The sequence below is a fragment of the Aythya fuligula genome, chromosome 3 (assembly GCF_009819795.1).
Source record: "Aythya fuligula isolate bAytFul2 chromosome 3, bAytFul2.pri, whole genome shotgun sequence".
In the NCBI taxonomy this organism is placed as follows: Eukaryota; Metazoa; Chordata; class Aves; order Anseriformes; family Anatidae; genus Aythya; species Aythya fuligula.
In genome coordinates, this window is record NC_045561.1 from 97551962 (window position 1) to 97571728 (window position 19767).

The 19767-nt window shown below is 36.7% G+C and overlaps 1 protein-coding gene across 7 annotated transcripts in view; it reads right to left on the bottom strand.

Moving 5' to 3' along the window:
* DLGAP2 (DLG associated protein 2) overlaps positions 1–19767 on the bottom strand; it is a 474554-nt gene that overhangs the window by 100584 nt on the left and 354203 nt on the right. For 5 of the 7 annotated variants that reach the window (XM_032184999.1, XM_032184995.1, XM_032184994.1 and 2 more), the window contains one exon: positions 11409–11474. The exons of the other annotated variants lie outside the window; for them this stretch is intronic. In XM_032184999.1, coding sequence (XP_032040890.1) covers positions 11409–11474 — 66 coding nt within the window. The remainder of the gene's footprint in view (positions 1–11408; positions 11475–19767) is intronic. 7 annotated transcript variants of the gene reach the window in all.

The window sequence follows — 19767 nt, forward strand, 5'->3', positions numbered from 1 at the left end:
TTTAAAGAGAAAGGTAAGATCATAACATTTTGTATAAAAATAATAAATGACAGAATAATCCAGTAATGACAGATTGGATAATGACTGGAATTTTAAATATTTATTGAAGATAATAATATATGCATTATTATTATTATTATTATTATTATTATTATTATTATTATTATTATTATTATTATTATTATTATTATTATTATTATTATTATTATTATTATTATTATTTACATCAGCTCCTATAATTTCTTAGGGCAATCACTATAAAAATACCAAAGTAACTGAGGATACTAATGTGTTTAGTACCTTACCAAGAAATTGCCACCATCAGAACCAATGAACTGAAGGAACACAAAAAGCAAACATAACCCCAAGCAAACAGAGGAATGGAATATGATAAAAATACAGTTGGGCATGGGAATAGCTCTTTTTTTCAGGTTCAATCATGGAGAATCCAGTAGTTCCAAAACCCTGAAAATCTCTCAAGGCTCTTCTTTCCAGAAACTACTGCACAAATATAAGTAAACCTTTAACCTTGACATATTCGAGGATTTCTGTATCCTTTCCTGTCTTTTACACCTCTTTCCCTGTCAGGCCATGTCCTTTTCTGCTCTTTTTTCCTGGTTATTCTTCTCTACTTTCTGATGCTAACACAGCTGCTCTCATATTCAAGGCAGATGTTAGTTTTATGTCTTCAGGGACTGGTCATAATTTATAGAGCATTCAAGCTTCTTCCTTGTGTCAGTCAGTATCAAGGGAAAAAAGAGAGATACAATGACCAACAATATTGTTTGAAATGATGAATTAGACTGCATGTAAATGTGCTAGGGCAAAAGGGACAAAAAAACTTTAAGCAATGAAAAATTAGGATTTTGCATCTTTGAGTTTACAGAACACTGCTCTTTGCTAAAAAGAATCAGTACAAAAGCACTGGGAATCTCTGACTTTCAAACAAGTGTATGTCTCCACAAATCTTCTTGTTACAAATATTTTTTGTCTGTTATGCATTGAAAGTAAGCTTGTGAAGCATCATTACAATACCTGGAATGTATTATGAAAAAAAAAATATCCTCACAGCCTAACCTATAACTAATACAAATATTGAATGTTTTAAAATCAAGTATATTAATCAAATAAGTACATATTAAATCTTACAAATGCATAAATAAAATGTGTTAGCTGGAGATTTGTCTGTCCAAGGACTGCAGTCCCCAGCATCAGATGAGCACTGTTTCCTTATTAACTTGTTGTGATTTTTTTTTTTTTTTTTCCTAACCATGAAAAGGAGCACATCCAGGGACTAGATGAGTGACTAACCTGACAAGTGCAAGGAAGAAATTCTGGAAATGCCCTAAGCTGCTATTCAGAGATTTTCAACCTATCTATGTAGCACAATACCTCATATAAAATTTACATTAAAGAGGAATTGAAGTGATTACCTGGCTTTAACCTCCAGCTTTAGAAGATGGCTTGTATTTTCTGTTACATTGGCTTGATGCATTTGCACAGCACATGGTACTACCTATTTGTGACTTCCTATCTAACACCTCAGGCTGCTTAATTGAAATATTGAAGTTTGAGGGGTAGCATATCCTCAAAAACAGATAATCAGTTCTACCAGGGCTATAGCAACAAGGTCATCTATGCATCCAGTGTCCCTGTACAGTCAAAAGAGAGAAGTAGGCAGTTCTGAGGATGTAAAGCCAAGCGCCAAAATGCTCAAGGCTATCAAACAAACATGAGTCACAGGCTGTATCTGAATTCCTGTCTTGTTCTGACACTTAGGCACCTGAAACAAGCCTGAAAAATAAATGCCTGTCTGTTCAGTACCCTGAGTGGTCTTTGTGGTAGACACATATGGCAGTGTTTATACTAGTAGACTAAAAAGAGCTGTAAGAGGTGATCAGTCTATAGTTAAATGGTTGCCATTGTAGTTTCAGACAATGTAAATAGGACTTTTCCAACCAAAATGTAGATATGATTTCAAGCATAGCACGGGCCAAGAATTATTGCAAATAGGCCATCTGGATGTGGTTTTATTTTGGAATGTGAGAAACCAGCATGATTCATCTCAGCCTGAACTACGTGTCTCAAAAATGTCGGATGAATACCATCCTTCAAGGACATATTTATCTCTGCTGACTATAGGGAAAGATGTGGGTGACAGGTTCCAATGCAGAAAACTACATCATAAATATCTAAAGTTAGGTGATCTGAAGCACACGTCTAATGCTAAAATATGGAAAATGATTTGACAGCCCAAGCTAATTCAGTGGAACCACATGATGAATAATGACCAAGGATAAGATGTTTTTTATAACTCCTGTGTTAGATAAAAATGGACATGCAAATTTTATTCCTAAAACTGCATCAGTGACCAGAACATAATAATTTGGAGCCAAGTCAGAAAACCCAAAGGGAAAAATAAGGAGCATGTGGAGTGCTGCCATGTATTTAGTACATTCACAGTTTTGAGCACTGACGCAGATACCTGCAGGTGGAACAAATATTTCATGGCACCCAATTATATCTTTCAGCACAACAATTCTTTTACTTCAGCTCCATCCATCTTTCAAATAGAGATTAGTAGATTGGCAAGCTAACAGCCCAATGGATTTATTTCTGAGATAATATGGTTGTATAGTAAAGTAATGTTCATGAGTGAGAATGGGATCTTTGATATGATGGTGGTGGTAGGGTAGGGGGGTAAGATATTGAATTTTGGGGAACACAGAGTAGCATTAACTGGTAGGAAATAAACACCAACAACTTGGTAACTGGGGAAAGCAGTGACCAGAGACATGTTGAAGCAAGATTACAACACATAATGAGAGAATGGAGCATGTCATAAGTGAAAAAGGAGAAATGAAAGAAAAGAAAGGAAACCTGGATTGACAACATACCCACATCTTATAGATGGAAGAATGGGACCTTGACTTGTCTGGGAGAAATGAGAGGCACAATGTTGCTTCCAAGGTTGCAACAAGGAACAGGACAGAAATCCCAGAGAGGAAATATGGGAATTGCAAGAAGCTCCGAGGGTTGAAGTGGAGGAATGCAGGGAGCCCTGAGTGTGATGCAAAATTGATTTCCATTGGCTTGATGTCCTAGTATTGATCGGTATGTAACATGCAGATCTGCATAGTGCTTTTCAAGTTCAACGTACATCACCACTATTCATTTTTACAACAGTTCTGTGACAGAGTTAAGCCCACAAAATGATTCATGACTGCCACTTTTTCACAGACTGTGATCAGTGAAGCTATTGACAAAAATATAAAGTATCAGAATTTGGTTGATCTAAACTAACTAATCTGTAAACATTTTCCTGTAATATGGAGAAATACGGTTGTATGTCGTTAAACAAGGCTTCACTATGTGAGTGCTATTTAAAAACAGGCTACAAGAAAATTGTCTATGATGATTCCAAATACTGACCAGAAATGCCAGCCCAACACCATTAAACTTTTTTTGTTCCTTCTTGTATATAGTTTTACAAACTTATTTTCCCCAAACAGAAAATTTTGGATCTTATTAGTATAAATATAGGGGACAATCAGATTCCCTTTGTGTCATTAAAATGCAACCACTTTCTCATCAGAGACTCTGACAAATGTGTTTACTATGCACCTAAGCAATTAAAGAGAACTAGAGTAATTGGGTAGTAGAGCTTAAGGATTTATAGAGGAATCTGCACATAACTCTAGAAGAAAAGGGGAAATCCTTGTCACATGGCAATGACAAATCTCCCATTAACTTCACTGGGACTGGAGTTAGTCATAAACATTTGCTGAGAAAAGTTCTTGTTTAGTTACCTATGAATATTGTCACTTGAGGAGGATCACCTCTGATCAGGGCTCTGTATCACAGAAAGCACAGCTCATCTTGAATTGGACCAAATGTACAAAGATCCTGCAAGGGTCTCCATTTGGAAAAAGGATGGAATGGGGTATGAAACTTGTATGAAACTGGTCCTTCTGGAATCCTGCCATGGATGCCAGTGAGACCAAAATGTAATACAAACCACTTGGACCAAGCAATTCAGCTGGACCTACCAAATTTCCAAGATTTCTTTTCTATCAGATGAAAAATAAATGTAACAAATAAAGCTGGTATATATGAACTTCTTCCTTGAGTGATTTATTTATTTATTTATTTATTTATTTATTTTTGCTTAGTATTTCTGAAAATCTTCTTAATTTGCCCTTTATTCATGACTATTCATGACAGGAAATTTACCATTCTCTGTAGTACCACTCTCTGAGGGGACTGCAAGAACTTTCTACATCCAAGCAAAAATATTTACCATACATTCCTTCCAAATTGCTGCTATTATTCCGTAAAAAAGAGTGTATTTTAAAGATTCGCTTATTTTGTCGAGAGCTCTTTTGGGAATGAAATAACGTAAGCATTAATTCTCAGAAGCATTGATTATTGCCAGAGAACATACGGCTGTTCAATTTAAAATACCTTTCTATTTCAAAATACCCTTTACTTAAATAAATAAATAAATAAATAAATAACACATTTAATGCAACCTTTAAATTGTCAGAACTGAAGAAAATTATTAAGAAAATCATTTGTTTTTTGTTTGGTTGTTTGTTTCAGCATCAGTTCTTTGTAGCCTTAAATTCACCAAAAATGTCAAAGTTTCAGCCTTGGTTTAACCTAAAACATTTTTATTTTTTTTCCACTTTTAAGAGTTCATCATTATCTGCTTGGCTGTACACCCTTGGTGCCAGCTCTTGCTGCTTTGTCATTGTATTGTGAACTTTTCTGCTCTGCTCAACCCACTGAGATGGAGGAGGTCTCATCCGGATTTTCCTATGGGGTGCAGGAAGAAACAGCAGCTTGGTAACAAGTTCCCTTTTAAACATGTTGCCATAGTAACAGGCAGACAATCTCCCTCTTTCCATAACCTTCAGACTGTGAGTTTTTCAAATGAGGGTGCTGTCTCTTTTTCTGCCTGACTGAGCTCTATTTTGGGTCTGTGAGAAACATTGCAGATATTCATTGCTTTTTCCTGCAACCTTTAGCACCCAAATGATGGGTCAAACTGTGAACCCTGCTCCTGGAATGAGGTGGTGGTGGTGTAAGTACCATGCACCCATACCAAATCTGAGACATCATGATGCTGGCTGGTTATTTATAAAGGGAAAATGAGTTTGTAGAAATGTGTAAAAGTGAAATGGAATGGCATAAGACAGTTGTTGTGAAAGGTGAAAAGGAACTCGGTAGTGAAAGTCTGAACTCTATAAAGAGTATTTGCTGGTGTTTATCCTACTACAGTCACAGTAGCACAAAGCCCCTTATGAAGACAAACTGAATCAGTGGCTGGCACTGTGAGGCAAAGCTGTGGTCATCTACATCCACGCTGGAAGTACCTCCACCACCTTGACTTTGCCCATATCAACTGTCCTGTTCTAGAAAGAGTTTAAGCAGTCCATAACAAACATGTGGAGGCAGAGCATGATTTTTTTTTTTTTTTTTCTGGAGGATTGACAAGCACATCACTTAAACTGCCCATCAAGGGAATACCTTTAAAAGGCTGCACGTTTTATCGTGTTAAAAGGAGACAAAGAAGGGAAGACACTTAGTGGAGCAGGCAGGCACAGTGAGGCATTCAGATGAGTCAGTCTCTCATCTTCACTGGAGCTGTTCCCCTGTCTACAGAAACATAAGTACTTTTGTCTACAGAAAAGTAAGTGCTGAGGATCAGCTGTATATCCAGGTGATCCAGGTCATCAGAGCATGAGGAAGAGAAAAACGTCCCTCATTTGCTAACATCCCACAATCCAAGTGTGAAATATAACTCAAGCTGTTTTATCACCTTCTCCTCATGTCCTCTTTCTCTCTTTTCCTTGAAAAGGTCTTTCATTCCTTCTAGTGCAGATACTGGAGTTAGTATTCCAGATGTGGTCTAACAATTGGACTAAGCTTCTGTTTGGAAAAAATATTTCCTCTGCTACTGAACTTAGGAACCTCCTCATCTGGCCAATCCTGTCTGAATGCATATCTCATTTAGACCAAAAATATTTTGCTTCTTGGCAAAGTAACAAATATGTAAACTCTTTTGTATTTGGTAGTAGAAACAGATGAATAATTCATAGTAAATAAGCCATTTGATTAATCTTACACCCTTACAAATATCTTTTTGTGTTTGTGAATTGACCTTGGGCCTAATGGGATTTTTGCAGAGTTATCTGATATTGTGAGGTGTTTAATTTCTACAAATAACTTCTGGTCTGTAGATTGTTTGCAATTATTTGTTGCCAACAGCATAAAATTAAAATGCACAATATTTAGTATGTTTGTATATGATGCTCAGGCCATATGATATAGTTCCATTCTGTGAATGAAAGCAATTCACAGAAATCTGCACTCAAGCATAAGTTCAAAATTTGTTCTCTGACAAACACTCCCCATTACTTCATTAACATTTTCTGAGGTCTTGATCATCACATCCATAATTTTCTACACTACAGCTTCTGGATAGAGGAAAAACAAGGATCTGATGTTAAATTATTTAGAAGTATGCTGGAGTCTTTTTTGTTGTTGTTGCAATATCTGTTCAGCTAGTCTCAATGAGCAAACAAGAGACAGTTGTTGGGGTGTCTCATATTTAAACCTGCCCATAAATTTAAAAGACTTCCACACCTCTATACCAAACTCTCTGTCTACATAATTTTATTATATGGCAGAAGGATAGTGCTGTGGTTAGAACTTGGGAAAGTTGCAGCCAGGATTTCCAGTTCAGATATGATTTTTTTTCTGTGGTCTGGGATAAAGCCATGGGAAGTGATGACAACAGCTACAGACAGGCTTGCCCTTGCCTCACCAGGCTAAAGTTAAACTTTGTGGGTATCTCTTGTAGACTCCCCACCTCTGTTCTCCATAGCACCAGTGTAAAAGTAGTCTCAGTACCTCCAAGGGCTGTCAGAGTGGAGATACATTCAGCCCACTGATATATATGTCCACTTAAGTATTAAGTATAATGTATAAAAAAATAAGTATAAAGTAAATTTAAGATGAAGTGCCTGTTACTATATCTGCTAACTACTGGGATGTTTCTGTAACAGTTTATTCTGTGTGGCCAAGCCTTTTGTCTGAGTGAAGTCCCATACCCTCCAGCCCAAGTTTACACCTGTTTAACTATCCCTGGATACTCTGAGGGAAGGCGAACTGAGGCATGGATCTGACACAGAGGACAGTTGAGTGTTTGTTTGTCCTTGGGAAATTTTCTTGTCATACTTGTTATAAGAAACTAAAATGTATAAAATTTCCACAGTGTTCAGACCGACTGTGCTGAGCAAGGCTGGGTAATTAGGTAGAAAGACAGACAAACTGGAAAGTCAGGCCTTTATTTATTTTTTTGATTTCAAGAACGGCTATATCCTTTTTTCCTTTCAACACATAAGGTCATAATGGCATGATCATGCAATCAAAAGTGATTGAATAACCATGAGTTACTGGCTGACACTTGAACCATACCAATTAATCAAAAGCATGACTGCAACAACCGTGAAATAAAAATATATTTTTATAACCCATCCCTAAACTCCCTTACAGTTTACTTTGCAACTAGGGCAGGTTAAGAACACTATTAGTAAATGCAACCCATTTTATATGTTTTAACCTTCTACCTAACATCAACTCAATATCCTTTCATTTCTTGTAGTCAGAACAAATTTACTGAAGCAAAAAGCCATTAATGCAAATTTTCTTTCTTTGCATAACACTGGAAGCTAAATGTTTAACTCTCGTAAAATAAATGCTTTTCTTGCCTATAAAAAGGAGTCAAAATATGTTTTCAATAATCTATTTTCCCTCTGTACTGCGTGCCTGTAGTACCAATTAAAATCTATATTTACAGAAAAATTCACCCTATCTTCCATGTTCCCATGTTGGTGGGTTTTATTCTCTTTAAGTAGCATTTAAACATGGCACATTTTCCATATGTCTCTTGCCAAGATTGCACTATTTGTTTTTGACACCCAAAGCAAATTGTTGCTTTTCCCTACACATGCCTAAAATGAATAAGATTGTGAGAAGTTTCCAGTTTGTACAGAAAAGTGTAGTACCACATGTGACATTGTTCAGATTTTATCTACTACTGGATAGAAGAAAGTTTGGAACTGGAAGAAATCGTTTCCTTGCTGAGTGAGTAGCTTGAGATCATGTTATGCCAGAGCTCTTCATCCTGCTATCATGCCCTGGTACCTTTATTAAGTTGCTTATTCCAGATGTTTCTAGTGAAAAGATCAGGATTTTTTGGTGTGAGAGTGAACCTTGTAACCACGAAAATACTTATCACCCTAATCTCTGTTAAAGAAATGGCAATGGAAAAGCTGTGCAATATTGTTCTTGAGAAAAGACTATGAATGCTTGGGTAAGCTCTTTTAAAAGAATCCATTGCATTTCTGCCTGTATTAACTAATGAGCTCTTTTAGAGGATCAATAATGTAACAGTTGAGATCAGTCCCTTCCCTTGATACCTTTTCCCAATTAAGGCAGTGGATCATTGTATTAATAATATTATTTAGTGATTATTCAGCATTTTCACTCCGGTGAAATACTATGCAAACATTAATTAATTCCCACCAAAGCCCAGAAACCTCAGTAGGAAATATTAAGCCTATTTTACAAATAAGGGCCTGGAGCCAGAGATCTTTCAATACCAGAGAGATTGTAGCTTGAAGATCCTTGGGACACTGAGCAGGTATAAGAATCCAACATAATGAATGGCCCTGCAGTTAGTTAGAACTACCATAAAGAATATCATCTCTACTCTGCCTTGACTTGGGGCAATTACTGTACTTCTCAAGGAAAGCTCTTTTTTTTTTTTTTTTTTTTTTTTTTCTCTAGCAGTCTTTCAGACTGAGGCAGTTCATTCAAAAAAAATATTAAATAGTCACTTGGATAGAAAATGAGAGACCTATTCCATAGCCCAGTGATTAGAGCATCCACACAGATTCTTAGAGTATCCACACAGATTCATGTTACTCTCCAGTGAATGCTTATCTTTATACATGTTGGTATTCTGGGCATTAATGATGGTTCAGATCACAGATTTGAAGTCAAACTCTCAGGTAACAACATAAAGAGACACACAAACAACTACATCTCAGCTGTCTACAGTAGCATAAATTATATATAATAGCATAAAACATAGCTGCTTTTATCTATACTGAACTCAGCTGACTAACCCTAAACTTTCGGAAAGTCTTGACAATTTCCATATTCCATACTATGCTCCTTTTTAACAGAGGTTCTTTATAAAGGGACATCATATGCTTTTACATTACTGATGGGATCCAGTCCACCTATTTTGGACATCTACAGTTTTGCAGTTAAGTAGGGAAGACAGTATTTTCCTTCCAGAAATACTAAAGGTATTCACTTCTCTCCATTCATTATCTAGTGAACTTTGGCACTTACTAACAGAGGACATCAAAAGGAACCCAACACTTAGGAGCAAGGATAGCTCTTTCTTCCATTTTAGTGCCTTTTTTTCTGTCCTCTGGCCAGAAACTTCAGGACAGCTGAAGTTTTCTAAAGCAGTTTAGTTTCTTTGTAGAGTGGTTCTTTGTAGAAAGACTTTGTTCTTGTTTTTCTTTACTTTCCTGTTCCTCATTTGTGTTGATTCTTCCCCCCTCTGCTTTGTAATCAGGGTGCTGGATAATCGATCACTTTAGCATATATCTTTGTGTTAATCTTTGATTAACTATTTCATATGAGGCTCCTTAATCCTGTACACACTTAACATTTAATATTCTTGACTTTTATTTGCTCTTGCTTCAGAAATCCTTTATTTCTTTCTCAAATGGGAAGAACAGTTTTGACATACTTCTAGGGCATGAATCATTTTACCCTATGTTAAGCTTCTAAAGTAGGTCAAATCTGTTATGTCCTAGAAAAGTCTATCACTCTTCATTGACTCTAAGGGAAGTCCAGATATCTACAGTTTAGATCTACCTCTGAACTATGCCTCTAACAACTGTTCCAGCTGTTAGAGGCAATGAATTCTGTATCTGAACTTCTGCATATATGCTGTGAAACGGGACAGCAGGGAAAAATTAAACAAACAAAAACAAACAAACAAAACAAATGTCTAATAAGACTGAGAGACTTTCTCTTGTGACTTTCTGTGAATCCTCCATTGGATTCATTTGTGACATTGCTGGGGAGCCTCACATTTAATTATATCTTCCTTCTTTCACAATTATAATTTAGGCAGAAGCTGAGAAACTAGTAACCTTTACCAAACTGAATGATCTCCATTCTCTTCCTTAACACATCCTTTGGTCCAATATTTGGAACTTAACCTTTTTTTTAATCTTACTTTTTGATATCAACTGGATATCAAAAAGGCCAAAATAGATACTTTTACACCAAAGGTTTACAGAAATCCCTGAAGTGAGTGTAACTGAGTCATGGCAACACTAACTGTTTCAGAAAATCCTGTTCGAAGAATTTATTTAAATATACTGACATCCCGTGTCTGAATTCATGCTCCTTGTTCAAACTGTTCTTTTTTTCCCCTTAATATAGCAAGTATGATTTACCTTCCTATCAATATGCAACATCAAAGTCAAGGTGAGAGTTTACAACATTGTTTTCATACACAAAGATATAATAATAACACAGAATAAACTGTTGCAATGTATTAACATGAACATATGCATAAGAGGAGAAAAATTACTATGTTCTAAAATGTAAGCGTGCTCACTTTGAATAAGGGGAGCTTTAACTAGCAATCATACAGAAAACACTTTCTGTAGTTCTATTCCAAAAATAACTACATAAAGCAATTGCATGTAAAACAATTTTTGATGGATTTTGCATAAAACAGTGACAATCCAAATATGAAATTCTGGGAACAGAAACTCAATTTTGCACAACATAAAAGGTATTAAACTGGCTGCACAGAAGCCAACGGGGTATTTTACTAATAGCTTTAAGATACAGATGTATCAAGATTTCACTTAGGAGCTCTACGAGTTTCTACTTTTTTGATGCTTCTGTTATTTTTTAAATTTAAATGGTAACATTAAAAAACTCTTTCTGTAATTATTGTGCTGTCTGGAGGGTAGAGAGAGAAAAGACAAAAGAAGGAAAGCTGACAATTTCCTTGAACACCTTCTTTTGAATTTGCTGCCTGGACATTACCCAGAGCTGACGTCTTTCCACTTTTGATTCTCTAACCTTATGTAGCAGGTGAGAAACTCCTGGAAGGATGGGGCTGAGAGGCTTTTGACCACTCTCATTAACACCGCCTGGTGCCATGCTCGCTGTGGGCTCTGTGGCTGGAGAAAGGCTGTGCCACAGAGCAGCCTCCTGCCTCCTTACCCCCACGGCTGCACCCAGCCTTGGGGTACAAGCAGTACAAGTGACCTGAGAGACGAGATCTGTACCTAGCTCCTCCTCTGGCGTCCCTGGAAAACTGAAGCCCGACTTGAGCAGATCGCCACCCTCTTCTTCTGAAAAGACAGAAACAAAGTAGCTATTTAATAATTCTGATATTTCTGTTTATCCAGACATAAACTTGCCGCTGGTTTTGACATCCCAATGATACCTCTTACCATTCAGTATCTCTGATACTGTGATGCTGTTGCGGTGCTATTAGCTGCAGTATGTAATCTTTTTTTCCACTTATTCTAGTGGTGATTGAACTTTAAAATTTTCCCAGATATTTTTCCCATTATTAATTGTTCTTTTCAGCTTTGCTTAGTCATGTTAAGTTCTGTTCCCTTTTACCCTTTTTTAACCTTTTTTTAATTTTATTTATAAAATGTATTTATTTCAGGAAGAGTCATTGTAAGTCCTCCAGTTGTACCTTTAGTACTTCCCAGCTCTGATGACAATAATGCCACTCTTGATTCTCAAGCCTCTTTCTCTAATTTTTATTCACTGCCTTTTTGATTCTGCATTTTTTTTTCTCCTATCAGTAACATTTACTTTTGTGCCACAGGCAAATTCTGTAATTTTGGAAGAGTGACTCAAGACCAGACAATATGTCTGTGCTGTATGAATGCAGTGAGGTGCACAGAAACCCACTAAATGGACTGAGTGCAGCTCTTAGGTACCCTGCCTATACAGCTTTTAGAATTGCAGCCTGTTACCTCTGCCTTTCACTCCCATCATGCTAGCATACAAATTAATTTGGATCTAAATCTATTTCTAACATGGAGCTATAACTGAGTCAGTAACACTTAGGTTACAAGAATGGCTTGAGAATATATAGATTAGGATGCAAAATATCAGAAATATGTTTCATATATGTACACAAAAACACATTTTTATTTATCATTTTTAATGCTTTTGCTTCAGTATTCATATTTACCAGTGTTTTAGTGAAATGGAAGTAGTTTCATATAGCCTTCTGCTATACTCTTTCTTTCCGTCTGTGCTACAAGCACAAACACCTCAGAGCAGTGAAAGAATGGAGTACTCCATAGTCCACCACTACATGTTCAACCAGCAATTCCTCAAAGAAAGGCAGAATCATGTATTACAGAACACAGTTCTGTCGTGCGCGACTGAGGACTGATGATTTCTAAATAACTCACAGGCAGATATCCCTGCAAATTTGAACCGACTCAAACATTTCTAAAGAATATCTCAATCTCTGTATCAGATATACTGTTTTTTGTTTTGTTTTTCTTTTTTTTTTTTCTTTTTTCTTTTTTTTTTTTGGTTGGTTGGTTGGGTTTGGCTTACAGGACACACCATTTTGCCTGGTTTATTGCTCCATTTGACAAATATATGCATTTTATATATTTCTTGGTCTTGGTTGCTCTTTTTATTTATATTATGATTTTTTGGCAATTATGTCATTGAAAGCAAAATGACTGAATATACTCATGTAGATACTCAAAATATTGTTCCTGGTTTAGACAGTTCCTGAGGTTAAGAATACACAATAGATACCAATGTGAAATATAGCATAGATAATGCATAGAAAACAAGTCCTTAGGATGTTAAGAAAGTTGGGGAAAAGCTAATCTGTCAAACAAACATCTTACTTATAAGCTCACTTGTTAAATAAACTCACTTTGCTAGAATACAGCCTACTAGAGATCTCGTTAAGTGATGGATAAAAAGTCATACACAATTTAAAAAATGACTGGCATATGAATTCAAATTAAATTTCATTTTGAGAGGTAATGGACAACTCTAATTAAATAAAAGCACAAATTAGGCAGTTTCCATGGAGACTTTGCTCATGTGATTTGGCTATATTGTATAACTCATATGTGTATCCTCTAATTTGGCTGCACAGGAGTAATGAATCAAATGAAAGTTATAACAAAAAAATATTCAAAATGATCCTTTATATTCAAGTAAGTAACTTGATCTTACTTATAACTTCACAATAAAGCAGGTTTACATTGAAACAATAGTTTTGTATTTTTGAAAAAGAATATATTGATTCATTCCAAAATAATATAATGTATTCAGAAACACTTACAGAATGATCTAAGAAAATAAAATGCATAACATTATTTCTCCTGTGCCAGAGGTCAGCATTATTCTCACAAACACTGTTCAAAACTACACTAAAATTCTAGAGATGGTCTAAGCTAGAGTAGATATTTATGGGCTTGATATGTTTGAGAAAGAGACGCAACTTCATTTTCAAAATGAAAGATAAAGGCCACGCAACTGGATCCATAACTCAGATTCTGACTTTGCCGTAAGACTCCTGTGTAAATTTGGACAATTCAGTTATTACTTCTGCCTCAGTTATCCTGTTGAATTAAGCTTATAATTGGTTTCTTTTTGATAGCTATCCTGTATGAAAACATTTGTTAGCGTCAGTGAGTCTGTTGTCTAAAAAGCCTATAGAGAACATTAAAAAGTTAGAACTTCCATTCTGCAAAAAATCAGTATTCTATTTTGTAGAGGGTCAATCATAAATGTTTCAAAGGAACTTAGAATTCCCCTGTGATATACTGAGATTTATGAATCTGCATGACGGATATGAGTAGCTCTTAGTGATTAGTTTACTTCCTAAACATGAGGAGTTCTTATTTCTTTATACTTTATGACTATACCTATTCACATCACTAATTCATTGTTTAGACTGTCTTTTCAAAAGGCTACTGTCAGTGCCTTCAGCCCCTGAAGAGATTCAGTTTTTGTATTCTGCACTTATGAAGCATAAATTAATCTCAGTGGCTCTTGCAGCACATAAAGACAATCTTTGTGTGAGGTTGAACTGTACTTCAAAGTCATATTATTCCTTCAATAACAGACATACATAGACTTTGTTTGTTCAGCTTACTTTTTTTTTTTTTTTTCCTAAGAATTACCATTTTTATTATGGACCATAGAAACGAAAAGCCTATCTTTCACTCATGAACACTGCAGTAACCTTAATATCTCATGGCAATGAAGCAAGGCAGATCATCACAGGATTCTCATGCATGCTAAAATTCAAGTGTCATAAAATACATGTATTCATTTTATGTCAATCACCTCCTCTGCCTCATAGATATTTCGTATTTCAGCTTGCCCATCGGTCAAGATGGTTCTACTGGTAGAAAGTTTTACACCACTGGATATGGGTAAAAATGGCAGTATTAGCTTGGAGTGTTTTGACTGGCAATGAATTGCAAAGAAAGATGAGATTACTAAAATAGGATGATTTACAATTTAAGGTTTAAAACAAAGTGAAGAACACATAGCCACTAGACAAGGACCACAATTACTAGCTAAAATCTTTTCTACACATACAAATGGCTGCATCACAGACTGGTCTAAATAGAAAGCAAAAACTTGTGTCTGAAATGGAAAATGAAAAATAGTGAGAAATTTCTTCAGTCTCAACAAGGCTCAAAATAATGACTAAAATGATAGGATTAAAAAATATAGAGATATCTGCTTCTGTGAAAGCTGGATGTATAGTAAAACAATGCTGTGATCTGCCTAAAGAAGAGAGCACACGCTGTCGTTTACATTTAATATCTCTTTTTCTTTCTGAAAAACTTGACGGATTTGTCATGCATTCCAGTGCAACACTGCACAGATGACACTTGAGACTGCGATAGGAAGCTTTCACAGCTGCAGTTCTCCAGACTTAAGCTTCAAAATATCAGGAGACATTTCTGAGCTGGAACCAGCCTGACAGATCCAGACTGCTTATTCAACCCTAAGGCTACTACAAATGCAGTGGGAAATGAAATGGGTCAGTGCTTGCAATCAGCTTTTGTCCTCAGAAAAGGCTGGATGTCTGTTAGGAAAGTGCCTCTGTTCCAGCTCTTCCTCGCCCTGCTGAAGAGACACTGCCTCAGAAACGTTCATTGACACGGGCCAAAGGAGCAAGGGAGTACACCATAGAGGGGATGACTGTGTGCCATTGCTCAGGCGGTTCAGGGTGTTTCTGATGAGTGACCAAGCACGAAGGTTGCCTTAGGTTCTTCTATCTGCTTTTCTGTGTCTAGAGATTAGGTTGCAGTACAATGTAAGTCCAAAATAAAACTGCTGAAGGGCACAGCATTACATCCCTGTAAGACCTGGGTAAAGGAGATGCAGCTAATCTCTTGGGGCCAAGTTTTCATTGTGCCTGAACTGCACTTGGTACTGGACTGTGAGTCAGTAGGATATTACTTTGTGTTTGTTGTCAGGGAAGTGAAATTTCTGTATGAGCTAACAGAGGTATTGTTTCTTCTATCCTGTTCTCTTCTGTGTGTGGTCTAAGTGAGCATTTTGACAGGCCCTGCACAGAAGCCATCTGCCATTGCTTCTTTTCCTTGGCTTGATAATAACCTTATCCATCCATCAAATTTTATCATCTCAGTTTTAACCTTTCGATCTGTTCTCTGAACCTGACATATCAGTTTAAATTTGCTTTTTTCACCTTCCAACTCTTGTACCAAGATATGTCTCTCTGTTGGCCCTCATTTCTTATGCATTCATTCTGCCCTTAAAAACAGGCATGCTGTTTTCATCTCCAGAACATACTTCTTCCATAACCCATCCATCCACAAAATAGGCCGCAGTGTCAAGAGACTTGCTGTTCACGTACTTTAGAAGGCCCACATCAGCAAGACTTATAATCAATTAACTGCCTTCTCCATCACAATATCAGACTAAGACAGAACTACAACTGCTATTGAATTCCTCAGTTTATTGAATTTTAATTTATTTGTTATTGGCCTTCTTTGGACCTCCCACTGATCTTTTTCTCTGTGTGCTTTTTTTTTTTTTTTTTTTTTTCTCTTCATCCTGTAAGCTCCCTATCATAGCTTTTTTTTTTTTTTTTTTTTTTTTTTTTTTTATATAATTTCTTTTTTATATAGCACCTGGCACATTAACTCTGACAATGGATGAAAGAAAATATCTGGATTAAACAGCAGGTGCAACTTCATTTGATCACATAATAACCAAGCATAAAATGTGTCCAGAGTATGAATAGAGGACTCTCACCATATCACTCCATGATCAGAGAAAATCAAATCACATCCTCCAGACTAGAGATATCTAGATACCTAGAAAAGAAACCTCCTGTATCTCAAAGTCCAGTAGTGTGCTATCCAATTAAAGCATTTCTTGTCTCTGTCCTTTGACCCCAACCAAAGATATCCCCAATCTGCTAAAGGGTATGTATCACTGAGAACTGTAATTATTCTCATCCTGATCTAAGTGAAATGACCAAATATCTGCATGCCTGCATATTGTTATACCTATTGTTATACTAATTGGCTCAGCTTGGACCTTCCCCAAGTAGCCAAACATTTGGCAAACATTTGTGGCAAACATTTTCTAGCCCAGACTCCAAGGGTTCACATCCAATCAATTCTACATGTATATAGTAAATTAGGCATGGGGAGGGCCCACTCTTTGGCCATGAAGCTAGTGGGCACGGTCATGCCATATCACAGAATCACAGAATTTCTAGGTTGGAAGAGACCTCAAGATCATCGAGTCCAACCTCTGACCTACAAGTCCTCCACTAGAGGACAATATTGTTAGGACAATATCTTCTATAAGAGTCTGGCTCCTTATAAACTGTGTTGGGAATGGTCCCTTGCCCATGTTAACTTGCCGGTCAGGCCTGGGAATTATTTGAGAGATTGCAAATTAGTTGGCCAAGGACAAAACTAAGGCATGGCCTCCTCTCTAAAAGACATTGTAAATAATCAAATTCCTATTTGTTGGGACTTTGCCCTGGCTACATTTAATTGACTACTACAGATGTAGTCCAGGTGGCAGTACTGTCAAATAGTAGAATACTCTTGTCATTATTTTTGATAGCATGCTGACAAGGAGCAAATACACAGCAGGGCTAGGTAAATTCTGATTAAAGTAAAAATTAAAGATGATATTAGGCAGTTCAAGATTATTGTGATTTCCTTTGCAAGATGCTTGTGTGAAAACATTAACAGTAAGAGGAAGTCTGTTTAAGTAAGTTGCTTTCATTTTTCTCATCACAGACTCTTTTTATGGTTATTTCTATTTTTTCTTATACACACATAAAAGTATCCCTGATAGATCCAGCAGAGATCCATTTATCCCAGAAGCTGGTTCCAGTGCTGGTCCAAAGTGGATGCCAGAGAAAACAGCATAAGAACAGGACAAATATGTAGATTGCCTAGAAAACCTTTCCAACTGCCTGAAATCAGCACTTAAGGGACTTCCTGAGATGTAAGTTTAATCTAGATCATCGTTTTTAATAGCCACCAATGGATCTATCCTCTATGGATTCATCTAATCTTCTCTGAGCCCATTTATACTGATAGCCTCTACCGCATCCTGTGCCAATGCACCTCACAATTTAATTATGCGTTATTTGAAAAAGAATTTCCTTTTTGTTTGTTTATCAGGATGCTCGATAACTTAATTAAGTGCCCCTAGTTGTTCAGTGATGGAAAATAATGGATCACTGATTCCTATTCACTTTGTCTATATCATTTATAATTGTGTAGACATCTGTCATATCCCTGCCTCAGCTATCTCTTTTCCAAACTGAGGAATGTATCTGTTTAGTATTTTATCATTGTGAAGCCATTCTAAATCTTTCATCATCCTTCTCACTCTTCTCTGTTCATTTTTGTTGTTCTGCTATGTCATTTTTAGATGCAGCAGCCAGAAATGCAATTGGCTTTACAGTATGTATTTTTCCAGTTGTGAGATGTAGTTCTTTGCTTTTTTTATTATTTTTTTATTATTTTATTTATTTTTTCTTAATATTTTCATCTGCCCATTTCATAACTCAGAGAATTCATTATTCATATTAAGTTGTGCCCAAGAGAGACAATTTGTTTGGCTTTCCAAACACAAACACATTTCTCTTATATATTACTCTAATAAATATTGAAGAATCCTGGCATTTTACTTAGCTTGGGTTACTAACAAGACTGCTCAAACCCAACAATCAGTCCTCCCCCGCCGCCTCCAGAAGAGCAGGACTGAGGAATTCCTGGTCTCTTGCTTTCATCGAATCTGTCCTCTTTTATGTAACACAGTGCCAGAGAGCAGGACTGTGAAACCAGGACTCGGCTGTCAGAGAAAGTAGCCAGGCACACAGCCTATTAAATCAAGGAGAGGAAGCTGGCAATGTCCCTGAGGTCCTATCTCTAAAAAAGCGTAAAATGAAGTATATTGCAGGGAATCACAGAAGCTGCCAGGGGTCATCTTGGTCTTGGCAGCACCAACTCCCACCCTCTGGCTTTTGGCAGCTGAAAATTATCCACAAAACCCATGTTACCTTAGCAATATTGTGGTGATCACCCTGAAAGGCTTTGGTTCACCATAGCAGATTTTTCTGAGCTTGCCAGCATCCTTTAACTCCTTGGAAGGAGCTTTCTGAGCTGCCTTATCCCTTTTATCCTGGAGATCTGCAAGTTCCTCTCCCTCTTCCCTGCACATTTCCAAACAATAAATGCAAAAAGGTGTAGGATGATGCTGCAGAGCATTAGGTTCATTTTTCAGTCATGCTGGAATTTAAATGATTAATTCATTTAAATAACTGTATCTCTCCTTATCAAAATTTACAAATGTCTTCAAGCGAAGAGAGAGAGACAGGGATAACACATTGTGTTCAGACACAGCTCTGTATGATCATGCACTTCAAACAGCCTAGGAAATTCCTAAAGCCCTTTCTTCCCTGATTTTGCACAGCTGAAAGGCTGTATTCCTGAATGAGCCATTTACCTTTTACTGCTTTTCAGGATCTGTGAGAGAAATCCCAAATCTTATACATTATAAAGGGAGAACATTAAAGAATATATTATCTAATTATTGTGACTAAAACCCCTTATTCCCAAGCCAAAGATTTCTAGATATCTCAGGAAAAAAAAAATATTAAAAAAAAAAATCTATCTATCTATCTATCTATCTATCTATCTATCTATCTATCTATCTAACTAACTCTTCCTGCCTGCAGTTCTTGAGAATCCACCTTTTTTTACATGCATTTATCTACCACCTACTGTGACAGCGCTTGGAAAGACTTGCAGCAACCTCCACAGTGGACACTTGAGGAGGTCCAAAAAGTCTTTCTTGGACCTTCACAGGGAGTAAATAGAAAATGGAGCTCAGGACCACAGTTTGCATGATTTTGTATAGCTCTTAAGGCTTCACTGTGGTGTCAGACAGGCAAGGGGCTTACTGAGTTTATTAAAAGGCCTGAAGAAATTGAAACATACTTAAAAGAGACCAAAGGGAGGATTAATACCAGAACAAAGTGTAGGGCATAGTTCAATGGTTAGAGAGAAATGTAAAAGTCACATAACTTGGCTTACACCCCTCCTAGAAGTATGCAAAAAA